Source organism: Cebidichthys violaceus, unplaced genomic scaffold, assembly GCF_023349555.1.
Source record: "Cebidichthys violaceus isolate CVI_PGR_0920_01 unplaced genomic scaffold, fCebVio1.0.p SCAF_32, whole genome shotgun sequence".
NCBI lineage: Eukaryota > Metazoa > Chordata > Actinopteri > Perciformes > Stichaeidae > Cebidichthys > Cebidichthys violaceus.
The window spans coordinates 515109-530428 of NW_027176506.1; the positions used below are offsets into that span (position 1 = coordinate 515109).

The 15320-nt window shown below is 44.7% G+C and overlaps 1 protein-coding gene across 1 annotated transcript in view; it reads right to left on the reverse strand.

The window, feature by feature from the left end:
• Positions 1-2040: 2040 nt before the first annotated feature.
• Positions 2041-15320, reverse strand: part of mettl22 (methyltransferase 22, Kin17 lysine) — a 14421-nt gene continuing 1141 nt past the window's right edge. Inside the window, exons 2-12 of the mRNA XM_068724806.1 lie at positions 11208-11359; positions 10093-10315; positions 9751-9875; positions 8906-8946; positions 7248-7392; positions 6432-6503; positions 5945-5998; positions 5300-5380; positions 4037-4139; positions 2667-2835; positions 2041-2287 (exon numbers count right to left, since the gene is read on the reverse strand). Of these exons, the coding sequence (XP_068580907.1) occupies positions 2228-2287; positions 2667-2835; positions 4037-4139; positions 5300-5380; positions 5945-5998; positions 6432-6503; positions 7248-7392; positions 8906-8946; positions 9751-9875; positions 10093-10315; positions 11208-11313 (1179 nt within the window). The 5' untranslated portion in view covers positions 11314-11359 and the 3' untranslated portion in view covers positions 2041-2227. The remainder of the gene's footprint in view (positions 2288-2666; positions 2836-4036; positions 4140-5299; positions 5381-5944; positions 5999-6431; positions 6504-7247; positions 7393-8905; positions 8947-9750; positions 9876-10092; positions 10316-11207; positions 11360-15320) is intronic.

The window sequence follows — 15320 nt, forward strand, 5'->3', positions numbered from 1 at the left end:
CTCATTGGCATAACTGTAAGTCATTTCTTGTATATCTGTAGTTTAGTTAAGAAAAGTACATAGATACTTACTTACTGCTGTGTAACACACACACACACACACACACACACACACACACACACACTGGTTAGTATCATAAAGGCACAGTCCTATCTAACAGTGAACAGGAAGCTGGGAGTCAAAGCAGCCAATGCTTCCTGCCTGATCCTCACTGTTTTGCAGGTCTCTCTCTGAAGACCTTCACTGTAGTCCAGCTCTAGAAACCTGACGGTCACTTTACCGTTTACACCCAGTGTTGAATGTCCAGTGTTTATCACGGATGTCTTCATTCAGGTGAGCAGCACGGTGCCATTCTGACTGGGTTCTGTGTGTATTCTTCACACTTTGTCTTTACATGGTGACTCCTCAGAAGGAAGCAGCAGCTGTGACTCTGCTCCTCCCTTCTTCAGACGGACACTGTTAGCTTTCTCTGCTTACAGCAGGTCAAGTAATAAAGAGATCAGTGTTTCCACCGCTGCTTTAGTTCTGTTTCCTTCACCTGCAGAGCGGCCGGACCACCGCTCAGTCGACACTTCTTCATGACTTCACTCGAGTTTGAACGCTTCACGTCCTTCAGCGCTCTTCTGTTTGATCAAACCAGTGGTGGAAACCTAAGAACATCGACTGGAGTTCGATTTTCTGCTGCTCTCTATTTGAGTCAATGGTTCAACCAGACTGACCAGGAAGAAGAAGAAGAAGAAGAATCAGCAGTCATTGGTCAAACAACCTGGAAGCTTAGGTTGAAACAGGAACAAGCGTGAGTTAACTGTAGCAAAGTGTTCCTTCACATTTCACCATGGAAAGGAAAGGAATACTCCTCCACCACTGATGAAACTAATGAACAAAAAATATATTAATACACCTGTTCAACAACCATGTTGATGTAAACAAAAAAATAAATAAATAATATATTAATATATATATTATATATATATTAATATATATATATATATTAATATATATATATATAATATATATTAATATATATATATAATATATATATATAATATAGTTCATATATATATATAATATATATATATATAGTTCATATATATATATATATAGTTCATATATATATATCTCTCTAATACATGAACTCATGCTGAGCCTGTTCTGAATGAACTGTTTGCAGTGGTAGAGCCATAGACACTTAACCCCATTGAATGGGTGTCAATGGTTAGTTAGAGTCGCAGTGGGCAGCTGGTAGCCTTCAGGGTCATCAGGGTGAATGGGTGAATGATGACATGTGGTGTTAAAGAGCTTTGAGTGGTCTGAAGACCAGAAAAGACAGACCAGTACAGTCCACTTACCATCTGTACCCGTTGGGCTTCTGTCATTTCTATAGATCACTATATACACACACAGGATATAGATTAGATCATATAGATTACTAATATAAGTATTCAACTCACAGATCTTTGCTTGATATGAATCATCTCCACCAGGCGTAGTCCTGTGTTCGGTTGGGTGTCTCCGTCCGTCCCACACAGCTGGACCTGGTCTTTGTTGTACTCAGGTATGACTATGATCAAGGACCTGTTGGTGCTGCAGCGACTCACACGTGTTACCGTTTCATACCATCATTGAGAAGAAGGGTCCTCATCATGCCCAACTCACGCTAACCCAGACCAGAGACAGAGGGGGCATGTCCTGAAGCCGGACCTAGTCTGTTGCAGACCACATCTTGGCCTTTGACATGGCTCAAAAACCGACATCCGTAGATGTTCTGAACTGGAGTTTCTGCAGATTAATTCCATACCCGATATGTTATGATCCACGGAAGTTGGGCACAATTCAAAATGTCTCGACCCGTGTTTGTGTTGAGCCAGGAGGGACATCTGAGTGAGGGACAGCTCGTCTCTGTTTGGGAGGGAGACACACGAGACCTGTCTAGTTGTGATGGAGGCGTGTTTGAATATCAACGCAGCATTCTGCCACAAAAACACATCAGTAGATTTAGATGCTGTGGACATGTGGACAGAGCGACATCAGAAGCACACCGACGCACTGGAACACTTTATTACATCTCGTTTCTAACCAGACACACTGTACACACATGCATGGCTTTAAATAAAGCGTGAATCCAGATCAATAAATAAAAGAGTCTACATTCATTTCACTAAATCCTATGATGTCACTCATGTAAGAACAGCGGATGTTGAGTTGTTGAGTTTCACATGTGAAACCTTCAGCTCTGCTCGGTGTCTTCAGGAGGCGGGTTCACAGTGACGGACACCTTCCACAGCTCCTACAAACGGGAACATCATAATCTATGTTAATAAGAACCGGGTCGCGGGAGCTGCAGCCAACCTTTCCAGACCGGGTCTATGTAGACCTCCGGACGTATTTGATTGATTTTAATAACAGACGTATTTGATTTGGTTGCTTGTTCATTCTATTGCCAGTGTTCATGTTTTTACTTTGAAATGATGTCTTGTACTGCGTTTATTGTTCTGCACCAATCACCATCCAAATGTCTTGTATGTGCAAACCTTCTGGACAGTAAAGCGATAGTGATTCTACACAGACTGTTGGGTCAGTACCACTGGGTACGTTGTTCTGATTAAAGGCTGTACGGTTTGGGTTGGTTTCGAGTGTTACAACACGTGTGTGAGCGTTTCCCTCACCAGCTGCTCTATGCGTTCATACAGAAGAAACTGGGCGAAGTCAGAAGGGAGCTGCTCCACTCTGAAGCGGCACCGTCCGTCCACCAGCTCCTCCAGTTGGACCAGACAGTGGCTGAAGTGGTTGTAGGCGTCGCAGGAAACGTCCATGTGTCGCAGGGTGAAGTTCATCCTTGAGAGAAGACATCCAGTCACAACGGGGAACGGGATTAGAGCTCCTAACCTGATCTGTGTGGGCTCTCATCAAGCCTGAGGAGTAGGAACATGTTAACACGCGTCAATGAACCCCTCAATGACACAAAGCAGGCTCCCTGTACCACTGTGTGTACGACACACACAGGACGACCGACGGTCAACAACACAGGGAGGTGTGTGTGTGTGTGTGTGTGTGTGTGTGTGTGTGTGTGTGTGTGTGTAATGACAATAATCACAAAGACCTAATGATGATATCTGGATCATCTCAAATGAATTCATACCGAAATAAATAGTCTATATAGATCTGATCAATCTGGGACAAACTAACAATAATGTCTCTCCTCTGTAATAATGTGGGCTAAGCTAAGCTAAGCTATTCCTAGCCTGTTAATAACAGCAGCTATGCCTCAAACTGACGAGAGCAACGGAACACGTGACGTAGCAGCGAGCTGTGATGACGTAGCATCACTATGTCATCAACAGGTGAAGGTGAGCGCTGAGTCACTGGTGGTCGATCGCTCCTCTCTCAGTGAAAACAGACAGTCCACTTCATTCAACACTGAGGCGACCAGCGGCTTCACAGGAAGCTCCAACCATGAGGGAGACCAGACACACCAGGAGCTGGAGCTCCATCTGCTCCTCAACCACAGACAAACCCGTGAGGACCGGTCCCTGTGTCCTGCAGGTCTGTGTGGGAGATACGGGGTCCACACAGACCTGCTTTCCTACTTTCTATCAAAGCCAAGGTAGCGGTTCATGTTTATGAGATGCATAAACGGGCAAATGATACTATGTCACATTTTACAATAAGATTCACAATTTATGAAGTCATATCTGAGTGAAACATTGTTGGTTTAATGAGGTCATATAAACAATGAGCGCAGTCATGTGACAGGCCGGCATCGCGCTGGTTGCTCACTAGACAAACACTAAAAGCTGCTGTGGAAAAGTCACTCACCAGACAAGCATCAGTACTGATGAGTACCAGACAGCAGCGTGTGGTGAGCAAATGTAACCACCCATACCTTCAATATGGATTCATAATGGAAATAATTGACAACGAATCATATTTGGGAAGGTGGTCCTCTGCATTTTGTTAACGATCAGAAGTGGACCTTAAGTTACAAAAGGTGGAGAACCCCTGATGTGGATTCCTCCTTACCTCCTTACCTCCTTACCTCTTCTCTAAGGAGATGAAGATGGTGCAGGTGTGGCGGAAGTTACTGCAGAGTCGGTACAGTGTTCGGAAAAGCCCGTCCGTCAGATCCTCGTCATAGCAAACTGGTGACACAAGAACGCACCTCGTTACAGCTTCCTGTGCCAGTAGGTGGCGCTGTGACAATGAGTCATAATTGAGATGTAGAGATCTTCATGAAGCGTGATACGTTTGGGGAATATTAGATAGTGTACATTCGAGTTAAAACAACTTCCTGTTTAAAACGTTATGACGCCTCTTTTAAAGGTGCAACATTAGGAACGCTTTGATTGCCTCTCAACAGCTCTCAACATGGCGACGCCTCAGCCGTTGGCTCGTAGCTAACAGTGCTAACAGCGCTAACAGTACAAACTATGGCAAACGCGCTATATTTATATATTTATATTTATTTATACTTTTACTCCCCGATTCATTTGTTTCAGGATTTATCTTATCGGCATTTTTTTATATTTCATAGGCATATTTAATTGTTTACGCATTTATTCATTTATTCTTGAATGAAATGGCATTCTGAATATTTATCCTGTGTATTTGTCAGTATGTGCATTGAATGCTGCAGCTTTAAAGGCTAAAGTTAATATCAAATAATAGAGCTGTAATATGGTTCATTCAACACAGCACAGACTTCACAGCTGAACGTATTTGTCGTTGATCTGGATGAATTGTACTGTGGAGACTCATTTTCATTTTTGCTTCCGATTAATGAGAACGTATGCTCGTGAGGTAACCCTGAACACAACCTTTTCCTCACAGATGTAACACTTGGGGGTTGATCAGCCCCTTTCTATATTTATTCTCTTTCTATTTATTCTATTTCTATTTTCTATACAGGTCAGCCACTGCTGGAGTTGCTCCTCCTCTATTTGGAAGATCTGAGGTTGGATCCCCGGCTCCTCCAGGCGACATGTCGAAGGGTCCTTTGGCGAGTTACTGAAGCCCAAAAGGCTTTCAAAGGCTGTGTGAGTGAGCATCAGCGTGCATCAGGTACTCATCACTGAGTGAATGTGTGTGAACGGCTGAACGGTCACATGCAGTGTACTAGAAAGGCGCCGTATAAAGTCCATTTATTGAATTGTTCTGATGCCTATCAGAACAATTCAAAGACCACGTCACACTCAAAGAATCAACGAGTGCTGCTCCACTGCTGCGCCTTCATTGGCCCGGTTCTTCAGAGCGAAGTATTGTGTCCTGAGAGGAGTTCACTTCGATCGGATCACTAACCTACCGTCAGCAGCAATGATGATCTTGGTGTTGTCGTACAAATCTGCAACTTCCTCCTCTGTCCAACTGAATTCCACATCAGCATCTGTAAAGACGAGACGAATGGAAAGAAGACGTTTCCGGTGGTCAGTAGGCTGTGCTTGATGACCAGATACATTACACAACATACCTTGTGCTGCTATGTGTGCATACAGCAGGAACCAGCATCAAACGACTGATCGGGACTGGAACATGATGGGTGTGAACCTCATGACTAGAACACGTGGACATCAAAGGACCCTCTGGTCGTAGAGTGGTATACTGTGTTTGCTGTGTGCACATTTAGTTGCCTGGTTTGTGTCTGATGTAGCAGGCTAACGGTTAGGTTAGCCACAGTTAGCTCGCTACATTAGATTCCAACCTGAGAAACACGTGAAGCGCACAGACGGGTGCTTTAGGTCGGAGTCCACTCTGCTGCAAATCATGTCTGACGTCTCTTGTACTTTTCGGGACTGTCCCGGTGTTTATAAATGCCGTTTGTGTGTTTGTGTGTGTTTGTGTGGCTGCAGCACACAGCACACAGCTGCACTGAGCCGTCTGACTGGAGAATGCTTGACTAGTGGTGTGATCAGGGTACAAGGCTGGTTTGAAAAAGAAGAGAGTGTGTCACCTGTACAAAGGTCATACTGGAGCCAATCCAACTGCCTCACTCTCACTTCACCACCTGGACAAGGATGCAGACATGTAGAAACACTCACTATCAGGCAGCTAAAGGCATCTCTCACTGCTGAGGATTGAATGGATACATGTGGTAGTCTCATGTGTATTATGAACATACTTAACATGCATAACACTACCGTTGTAAACAGCCATACATATAGATAATGCTTCCTGACAATATTCACATCTAACTGTATGAAAAAAAGACATACGGTCAAGTAACAGTAAGAACTGCTAGTCACTCACTGGCATCTGGTTTTGCAAGGATCATAGTGTATTATAATTCCCATAGCTGAAATATAATCGTTGTCATCATACATTAAGTGATAATAAAGCACAGTGAGAGCTCATAACTAGCTTCACTACAGAGAGTCACAGTGAAACAACTACAGAGGACATGATGGGACAGGAGGAGTGCTTTGTCAAAGCCGTCTCACCTGCCGGCTCTATCAGGTGTTGATTTAATGTCACATTTTTCTTGCACATGCTGAGAAGGTCTTCTCCCACATCTGTGAAACAAAACCAGGTATTTCAGCGATGAACACACAAAGAGGTCCACATGAGCTGGTGTTGCTCTGTCAGTCCAAACCCCATGTGAGGTTGACTAGCTCCTCATCGCTCCACTCTCCAAAGATGTGGTCCTTTTCTTTTTTACTCCACAATAAGATCTGCTACAGATGTTTGGACGCAGTGGAATGAGTGGGAAGAAGGCCGATCGCCACGTGATGCAGAGCAGCTCATTCTCACTCCCGACTCGTCCGATAGCGCCGCTTGGTCAGAGCCCCTCGGAACCGGAGCTCGACGCACCGAGGTCCTCGAGGTACCGCTCTCTTCAGCGCATCGGGACCGAGCGTTAACATATGCTCCTTACACGCATAGAGCCCGGTGCAGCCCGGTGCAGCCCGGTGCAGCCCGGTGCGCCGCACGCAGTCGCTGAAGGACGCGTCCATCTCCGATGCTGGGGAGCACTGACCAAGTGGTCCCTCGACAAGTCGGGAGCAGACTCACAAGGGGACACCTGACTCCATTTTAAAGATGAAAATGTGGAATTTCTTCTAGCACACAGAACTTAAAAGCCTTCGTCAGCAGTCACCTGATGACACCTGAGCCGGCTTCATTAGTGGACCTTTGACTAAGACCACCAACGCTCAACTTGATTCAGTTGTATCCACACATGCTACATTGAAAGAATCGTACTGACACAGCACAGTGCTTTCAGCTGTAAGTGGGATAACTGCTTGATGCCACCATACCTGTGCAGTACAGTGTTTTGGCTACGGTTGCCATCACGATGCTGGTTAAGCCCGTTCCTGCTCCCAGCTCCAGGACCGTCGCTCCTCTGAACACGTGCGGTTCAGAGAGGATGAAGTCCGCCAAGAGGAACGCCCCGAGCCACACCTGATGTGAGCAAAGAGACGTATATAAAACAGCAACAAACTCAGTTGGCAGGACAGCATGAATCACTGTAGGTTACTCATGGTCTTCCTCTTTTACTTTCTGGTGATGAAGATGCAGGGAAACCTAACAGGGTGAATGTGTACGATTGTGAGATAGAGTCCTGATGGACAGGTGGTTCCTTACATGGTAGACCTGTCATCAGGGTGTGAATGTTGTAGTCCTGATGGACAGGTGGTTCCTTACATGGTAGACCTGTCATCAGGGTGAATGTTGTAGTCCTGATGGACAGATGGTTCCTTACATGGTAGACCTGTCATCAGGGTGAATGTTGTAGTCCTGGTGGACAGGTGGTTCCTTACATGGTAGACCTGTCATCAGGGTGTGAATGTTGTAGTCCTGATGGACAGATGGTTCCTTACATGGTAGACCTGTCATCAGTGTGAATGTTGTAGTCCTGATGGACAGGTGGTTCCTTACATGGTAGACCTGTCATCAGTGTGTGAATGTTGTAGTCCTGATGGACAGATGGTTCCTTACATGGTAGACCTGTCATCAGTGTGAATGTTGTAGTCCTGATGGACAGGTGGTTCCTTACATGGTAGACCTGTCATCAGGGTGTGAATGTTGTAGTCCTGATGGACAGATGGTTCCTTACATGGTAGACCTGTCATCAGTGTGAATGTTGTAGTCCTGATGGACAGGTGGTACCTTACATGGTAGACCTGTCATCAGGGTGTGAATGTTGTAGTCCTGATGGACAGGTGGTTCCTTACATGGTAGACCTGTCATCAGTATGAATGTTGTAGTCCTGATGGACAGGTGGTTCCTTACATGGTAGACCTGTCATCAGTGTGAATGTTGTAGTCCTGATGGACAGGTGGTTCCTTACATGGTAGACCTGTCATCAGTGTGAATGTTGTAGTCCTGATGGACAGGTGGTTCCTTACATGGTAGACCTGTCATCAGTGTATGAATGGGTGAATGATGACATGAAGTGTTAAAGAGCTTTGAGTGGTCAGAAGACCAGAAAAGAGGGACACCAGTACAGTCCATTGTCCACTTACTTAGTGCTGCCACATTTGAATGGAACTCATCAGTCACTAAAGTCTTCACCACACACTACGGTACATGTTGCCTTAAAGGAGCAGTGTGTACGCTTGGCACCATCTAGTGGTGAGATCGCCACTAACCCAACTAAAACGTCTCCCATGTGCCAAGGAAAAGTGAGGCAAACGTCCCCGTCTAGAGTCAGCGTCGGGTTTGTCCGTTCTGGGCTCCTGTAGAAACAGGGCGGCCAGCAGGACGGAGCGGGTCGTTCTAAAGGTAACGAACACACGGTACGCTACAGAAAACCTACTGAAGATCATATCCCATTTCTGTTAACAGATACAGGCACACATGACGGCATGTTTCCAGAGTATGCATCATAGCTTCATATTTGACGACGGGTTAAACAAAGCCACCTGTTGAGGGGAGGAGCAACACACAACGGAGTTCACTCAGCTTCACTGACCTGTTTGCCAACGTCCTCCAGGGTGGTGGCCATAGTGTGCTCTGTGAACGGATTGGATTCACACATTAACACTGTATCCACCCTCCCTTTGATACCATCACATTCACAGTGTTTTCAATGAAAAGGGTACAGCACAGGCGGCTCCAGTCATCCAGAACCGGGAGCCGCCCTTCACATCCCAAAGCAACAAGTTCAGTGAAGACGAGCATTATTCAGGTTCTGATGAATGCACCGGTAGGCCCACCTCTGCATGGTGCGGGTAGGCTAGTGTGTGTCCTGCTGGATAGACTTGTGTGTAATGTGGTAAAAGCTAACAGTGTTTGCTGCTTTAGCGCGTTAGTGCGAGGGACGCCAACAACGTCCTCCAAGCGTGACGTTTCCTGTCATGACGGGTGCATCGGGGGAGGAGGATCAAACCATTGAACATGAAACTGCCGTAGTGACTCTCTGTGTTTAGCTGTGGAACCGACCTGGAGACGTACACATGGAGCAGGCTTCTGGTTGCTCGTGAAACACTAAACTCTCCCTAACTTCTCTGTTTGCCGGTGTTGAACGGGAGCCTCGGGATTGTCCTTTGGTGCGTGTGCTGTAACGTGATTCCAACAAGGAACGTCAACCGATATTCTAAAAAGAGACGTTCAAATGTGAAAACGTATATTTTACTGTGAAAGAAAGCATCAGTGCCTCACCCCCACCGGATTAATTCAAAATGAAATGTAGCGTTGAGGAATCACCACGCCTAGGCTCCTCATCGCTCCACACGTATATGTGTACAATACGCTAGAGTCACACACAGATTCATGGCAACATAGAACCGTGATAAATAGAATGGAGGTTCTTCTTACCGATCTTTATAATGTCTTCACGGTCTGTGTGCTCGTCCTCTTCTTCCAGGGCAGAGTTGGACTGCTTGAGGATGACGGGACAGACCGGATCTCGGCCTCTCTCCTCGTCGGGGTTCTTCCTCGGTCTGTGGAGTCGTAGGAATAGCATGAAATGCATCTACGGAAGACGGCTCTATGTCTCACAAAGCTTTACAAAACGCACACCTTCACTGGAAAAATGACTAAAATACCTACGACGGGTGTTACAGAGCTGAAGTATAAAGGAGTGACCGGTCCTGGTCTGGTTGTGAACCCTGACCCTAACAGGACAGCCGTCCATGTCTGACTGTTGACTAAACGTACCGGTGCTTGACGTCAAGGTCTCCGTCCACATCCAGACATGGTTCCACATTTCCTGCCCCGCCTTCCTCTCCTTCCTCTCCATCTGTTCCTCGTGTGACTCCAGTGTCTTTGTCCCCGTCTTCCCTGGGCTCATCGTTTGGCTCCGCCTCCTTTAAACCTCTCCCCGGCTCACCGTTGTCGTGCTTTTCGCTGTCCGACAGGATCCTGAATTTAGAGAGGAAGACTGGACGGATAGAAAGCGAGAGGACGACATGAACACATGAAGAGGAACATGTGATATATATACCAGGACAACACAAATGGATTTGTATCATTCATGGTCTTTAATCAAATATATATATATATATATATATACATATATACACATATAACGTGTATTTATAGAACCTATATTTGAAGGGTGACCTGTGCATAAGCCCAGAATACTGAAATCCTGCACACTGTGGATCAGAACCTGAGCAGAAAGAAGTGGAGGTCTGTTACAGAGGGATGAAATCACATAAACACTGGGAGGAATACAGCGTTTTAATCAAACACCGGTACCCAGAGCCCAGGTATGGTATCAGGGCTGGAGACGTGTGGTCGGTGCGTCCCTCGAGCTTAGTGCAACGGGGAGACACATTTGATTACGTTTGTCTTATTAACAAACTCTTCAATTATCCACCCAGTTTGAGAGAAGAGAGGGCGGGACCTCATTCAGGAAATACTGTTCAAGTTAAGACTCGATCCTGATCCGAGTGCTTTGAGATCTGCTGACATCGAGTCCGAGTCGGTATTTAAAGAGCAACAAAGAGAATGTGAGAGGAGGAAGAGGTGGATCAAACAAACAAGACTTTCATCCTGGAGGACGCTGTTCATGTCCTTAGTGAAACCAAAGATCATCATCATCATCATCATCATCATCATCATCATCATCAACTTCTTTCAAGTAACACAAGTAGGTAACGCAGAGTACTTCACTTAAGTGATGGACATGATACAGACAAACTTTGGTTTTAGCTTTTTCATATTGTGACTTTGAGCCTGATGAAGGTTCTTTCTGACGGTTAACCTTTCCTTCAGTGCACATGACTCGACCGTACAGGCTGTAGAGCTGAGCAGGTAACCACACACACCTGGCTGTCCCACAGAGTTGAGGCGGGTCATGAGGCGGCGTGCATTGGGCAGCAGCATGTGAACATCTGACAGCACAGTGTCATGATGAAACGTGATCTGGTCCATGGCTGATCAGTCATGGTACGGAGGAGTAGAGCTCCTCCTGGAGAGACTGCACACACACACACACACACACACACACACACACACACACACACACACACAGAGTACACACAGTCAAGTCCTGCAGCCAACGTATGAACGACAAGTGTCCCCAGAGAGGGGACATTTACATGTAGACTACAGGGACCAGGAATCAAACCAGCAACTCTCCGCTCTCTCCTGAGCAATGCATCTAATCATTGTGCTTAATGAGGCTCCAGCCTGCAAAATGAATGCAGCAAATTCAGATGCATCGTCTTTTTGTTCTATGCATTCTGCTGCACTGTGTGTGCTTATGTTATCAATATTTTGAGTCAATTCAGTCACAGTTTTTGGGACCATAAGTTACTAAATGAACATCATGCTGTGTTGAAGAAGACTTGAACTAGAGACATAAACTCATGTTTACAATGTTTACTGAGGGAATAAATCAAGAGAGAAGTAGAGTCATTTTAGACTAGACTTCTATACAACCAGAGGAGACGCCCCCTGGTGGACACTAGAGAGAAGTAGAGTCACTTTAGACTAGACTTCTATACAACCAGAGGAGACGCCCCCTGGTGGACACTAGAGAGAAGTAGAGTCACTTTAGACTAGACTTCTATACAACCAGAGGAGACGCCCCCTGGTGGACACTAGAGAGAAGTAGAGTCACTTTAGACTAGACTTCTATACAACCAGAGGAGACGCCCCCTGGTGGACACGAGAGAAGTAGAGTCATTTTAGACTAGACTTCTATACAACCAGAGGAGACGCCCCCTGGTGGACACTAGAGAGAAGTAGAGTCACTTTAGACTAGACTTCTATACAACCAGAGGAGTCGCCCCCTGGTGGACACTAGAGAGAAGTAGAGTCCAGGAAAATACAGAGCAAAGCAGTTAGTTAACGAAGCCACCAGGAATATTTTGGACTTTTCCTTTAGCATGTGTACAAAATGAAGCTAAAGGACCGACTATTACTGACATCACAGCATTATGTAACAACAAGCACACAGGTTTAGTTGAGGAGTACAGCTGAGGCCCCTGAAAGGTAGAACAAAGCAAACCACGTGTTTCATAACTTCAAACATGAACGAATATAATATGAATAGTACAAATATGGACTTCATCCCTTCACGCCTATTCTTCATGTGTTTAAGTGCATCACTTCCAAAGGTGGACAAGGGTATGATAGAATATTTGCTTTATTGTATACAATGACTGACTATCTGTGAACATCCAGTCCAAAGGTCCTGATCAGGACTTCCAGAGACAGTGTCTCTGTGGTTGGGGGGGATCATCAACCCCACAACCAATCCTGCAGTTACATAGTAGTAGAACTCGGGTAGCGGTCTCTACACAACGAAAGCCTTCTGTGGAGATTTGATCCTCTACTAAATGGTTCAAAGATTCCTGCCAGTGACCTCTGTCTTCATGTGTGTGTGTGTGTGTGTGTGTGGGGGGGGGGGGGCCTCACATTACACTGACTCTGACAGTGTGGTTTTAAATAGAGTTGGTGTCAGCTCCTCCCCCCCTTCAACATGAAACAGCTGTTTACTTCACTTAGCTCTATCAACGTTACCTAGACTACATACCGGACATGGAATCAGAATCCAACTTGTTCAGAGTTCAGCGTCTGAGCGCAGCAGGCTGCACCTCGTACAGCTGAGCGGAGCAGACTGACCTGAGGACGGGTCACGGGTCCGGTGGCTGAGTTCTGTGGTTCTGGTTAACTCTTGTGCTGAAAAACGTTGAAAACACGTTCTCATTGGTGCACAAAGAATGGCTTGAATCACTTTAGTGAGAGTGATTCAAACATAAAGGACACCAGAGAGACCTTGTCTAGGTCCAGACCTTCACGTGGACTGAGAGTGAGACCAGTCGACAGGTGTGTCTGACCTCAGCCAGAGGACGGCCATGAGTGGCTGTGACGTCAGAGAGCCTCTGCTGTGGAGGGACTCAGGGTACCGAGTGATGAGCAACGCTGTTGTGAAGCGACTCGACTCCGGACAGATAACAAATAACACAAATAAGTCTGCGTGAACTGAATAGAATCCACTCTCCCTGGTGTCTCACCAGAGATCACCTCTCATCAGACAGAGAAGGGCTCCTGAGCCAGCCCTTAGGGGTCCAGTGTTAACACAAGTCATAAAGTCAACGACGATACAACCACACTAACCAGGGCTGCGTTTGACTTAATAACAATAAACCACAGTGTTCCTTGTGACAGCCAGAGAAAAGCTCTAGTCTCAAAGAGCAGCAGCTGAACCCGCTGTGGACCGAGCAGCAGAGGGAAACACCTCCACATAGCTGGGTTAGGGTTAGTTATCATATCATATCACATCACATCATCATAGCACTGATTCATGGACTGGCTGCAAATTAGGCTTCATGTGAATTATAGCTGACAGTATCAACTCCATGGCTCTCTTTCAAATATTGCGTTCACTCCAGATGGTCCATAATTAATAATAATCATAATTTCATCATTAGTCATTTTACCACCACAGGGAATATGAAGTGGAATTTAAAACCGTAAGAACTTTTTAAAGTCCCTTTCCAAACATTTTAAGACCAAGTGGCCTCTTTGAGTTCTAACTTCTAGTACTTAACTTAAACCTTAACTTAAACCGTAACTTAAACCTTATCTTCAACCTTAACTTAAACCTTAACTTAAACCTTATCTTCAACCTTAACTTAAACCTTAACTTAAACCTTATCTTCAACTGTAACTTAAACCGTAACTTAAACCTTAACTTAAACCTTATCTTCAACCTTAACTTAAACCTTAACTTAAACGTAACTTAAACCTTAACTTAAACCTTAACTTAAACCGTAACTTAAACCTTATCTTCAACCTTAACTTAAACCTTAACTTAAACCTTATCTTCAACCTTAACTTAAACCTTAACTTAAACCTTATCTTCAACTGTAACTTAAACCGTAACTTAAACCTTAACTTAAACCTTATCTTCAACCTTAACTTAAACCTTAACTTAAACGTAACTTAAACCTTAACTTAAACCTTAACTTAAACCGTAACTTAAACCTTATCTTCAACTGTAACTTAAACCTTAACTTAAACCTTATCTTCAACCTTAACTTAAACCTTAACTTAAACGTAACTTAAACCTTAACTTAAACCTTATCTTCAACCTTAACTTAAACCTTATCTTCAACTGTAACTTAAACCTTAACTTAAACCTTATCTTCAACCTTAACTTAAACCTTAACTTAAACCTTATCTTCAACCTTAACTTAAACCTTAACTTAAACCTTAACTTAAACCGTAACTTAAACCTTAACTTAAACCTTATCTTCAACCTTAACTTAAACCTTAACTTAAACCGTAACTTAAACCTTATCTTCAACCTTAACTTAAACCTTAACTTAAACCTTATCTTCAACCTTAACTTAAACCGTAACTTAAACCGCAACTTAAACCGCAACTTAAACCTTATCTTAAACCGCAACTTAAACCGTAACTTGATCATGGTCTCCATGAATCCATGACTCCATGAACCCATGACTCCATGATCATGGTCTCCATGACTCCATGAATCCGTGACTCCGTGAATCCGTGACTCCGTGACTCCATGACTCCGTGACTCCGTGAATCCGTGACTCCGTGAATCCGTGACTCCGTGACTCCGTGACTCCATGAATCCATGAATCCATGAATCCATGTCATGTGCACATGAATGCCCGATAGAGACAGGTGCACTCACGACACACAGAAAGCATTAAATGATCCACTGGCTCATCATAAATGGTCTACATATTGTTTACAGTTAACGATGCTCCGTTCTTTAATATCACCCTGTCGATATGAACCATGCACGCTGTGTGTACTGTGTGTATAAACGTATAGGATACACACATACTGTACATAACCATCCAGTTCATATGGAGTCTGTATTTCTCTAAACTAGTATAGTGCACATCTTACAGAAGTCTAGACTAGTAGATAGACTTTGTATTTGATTTGTATTT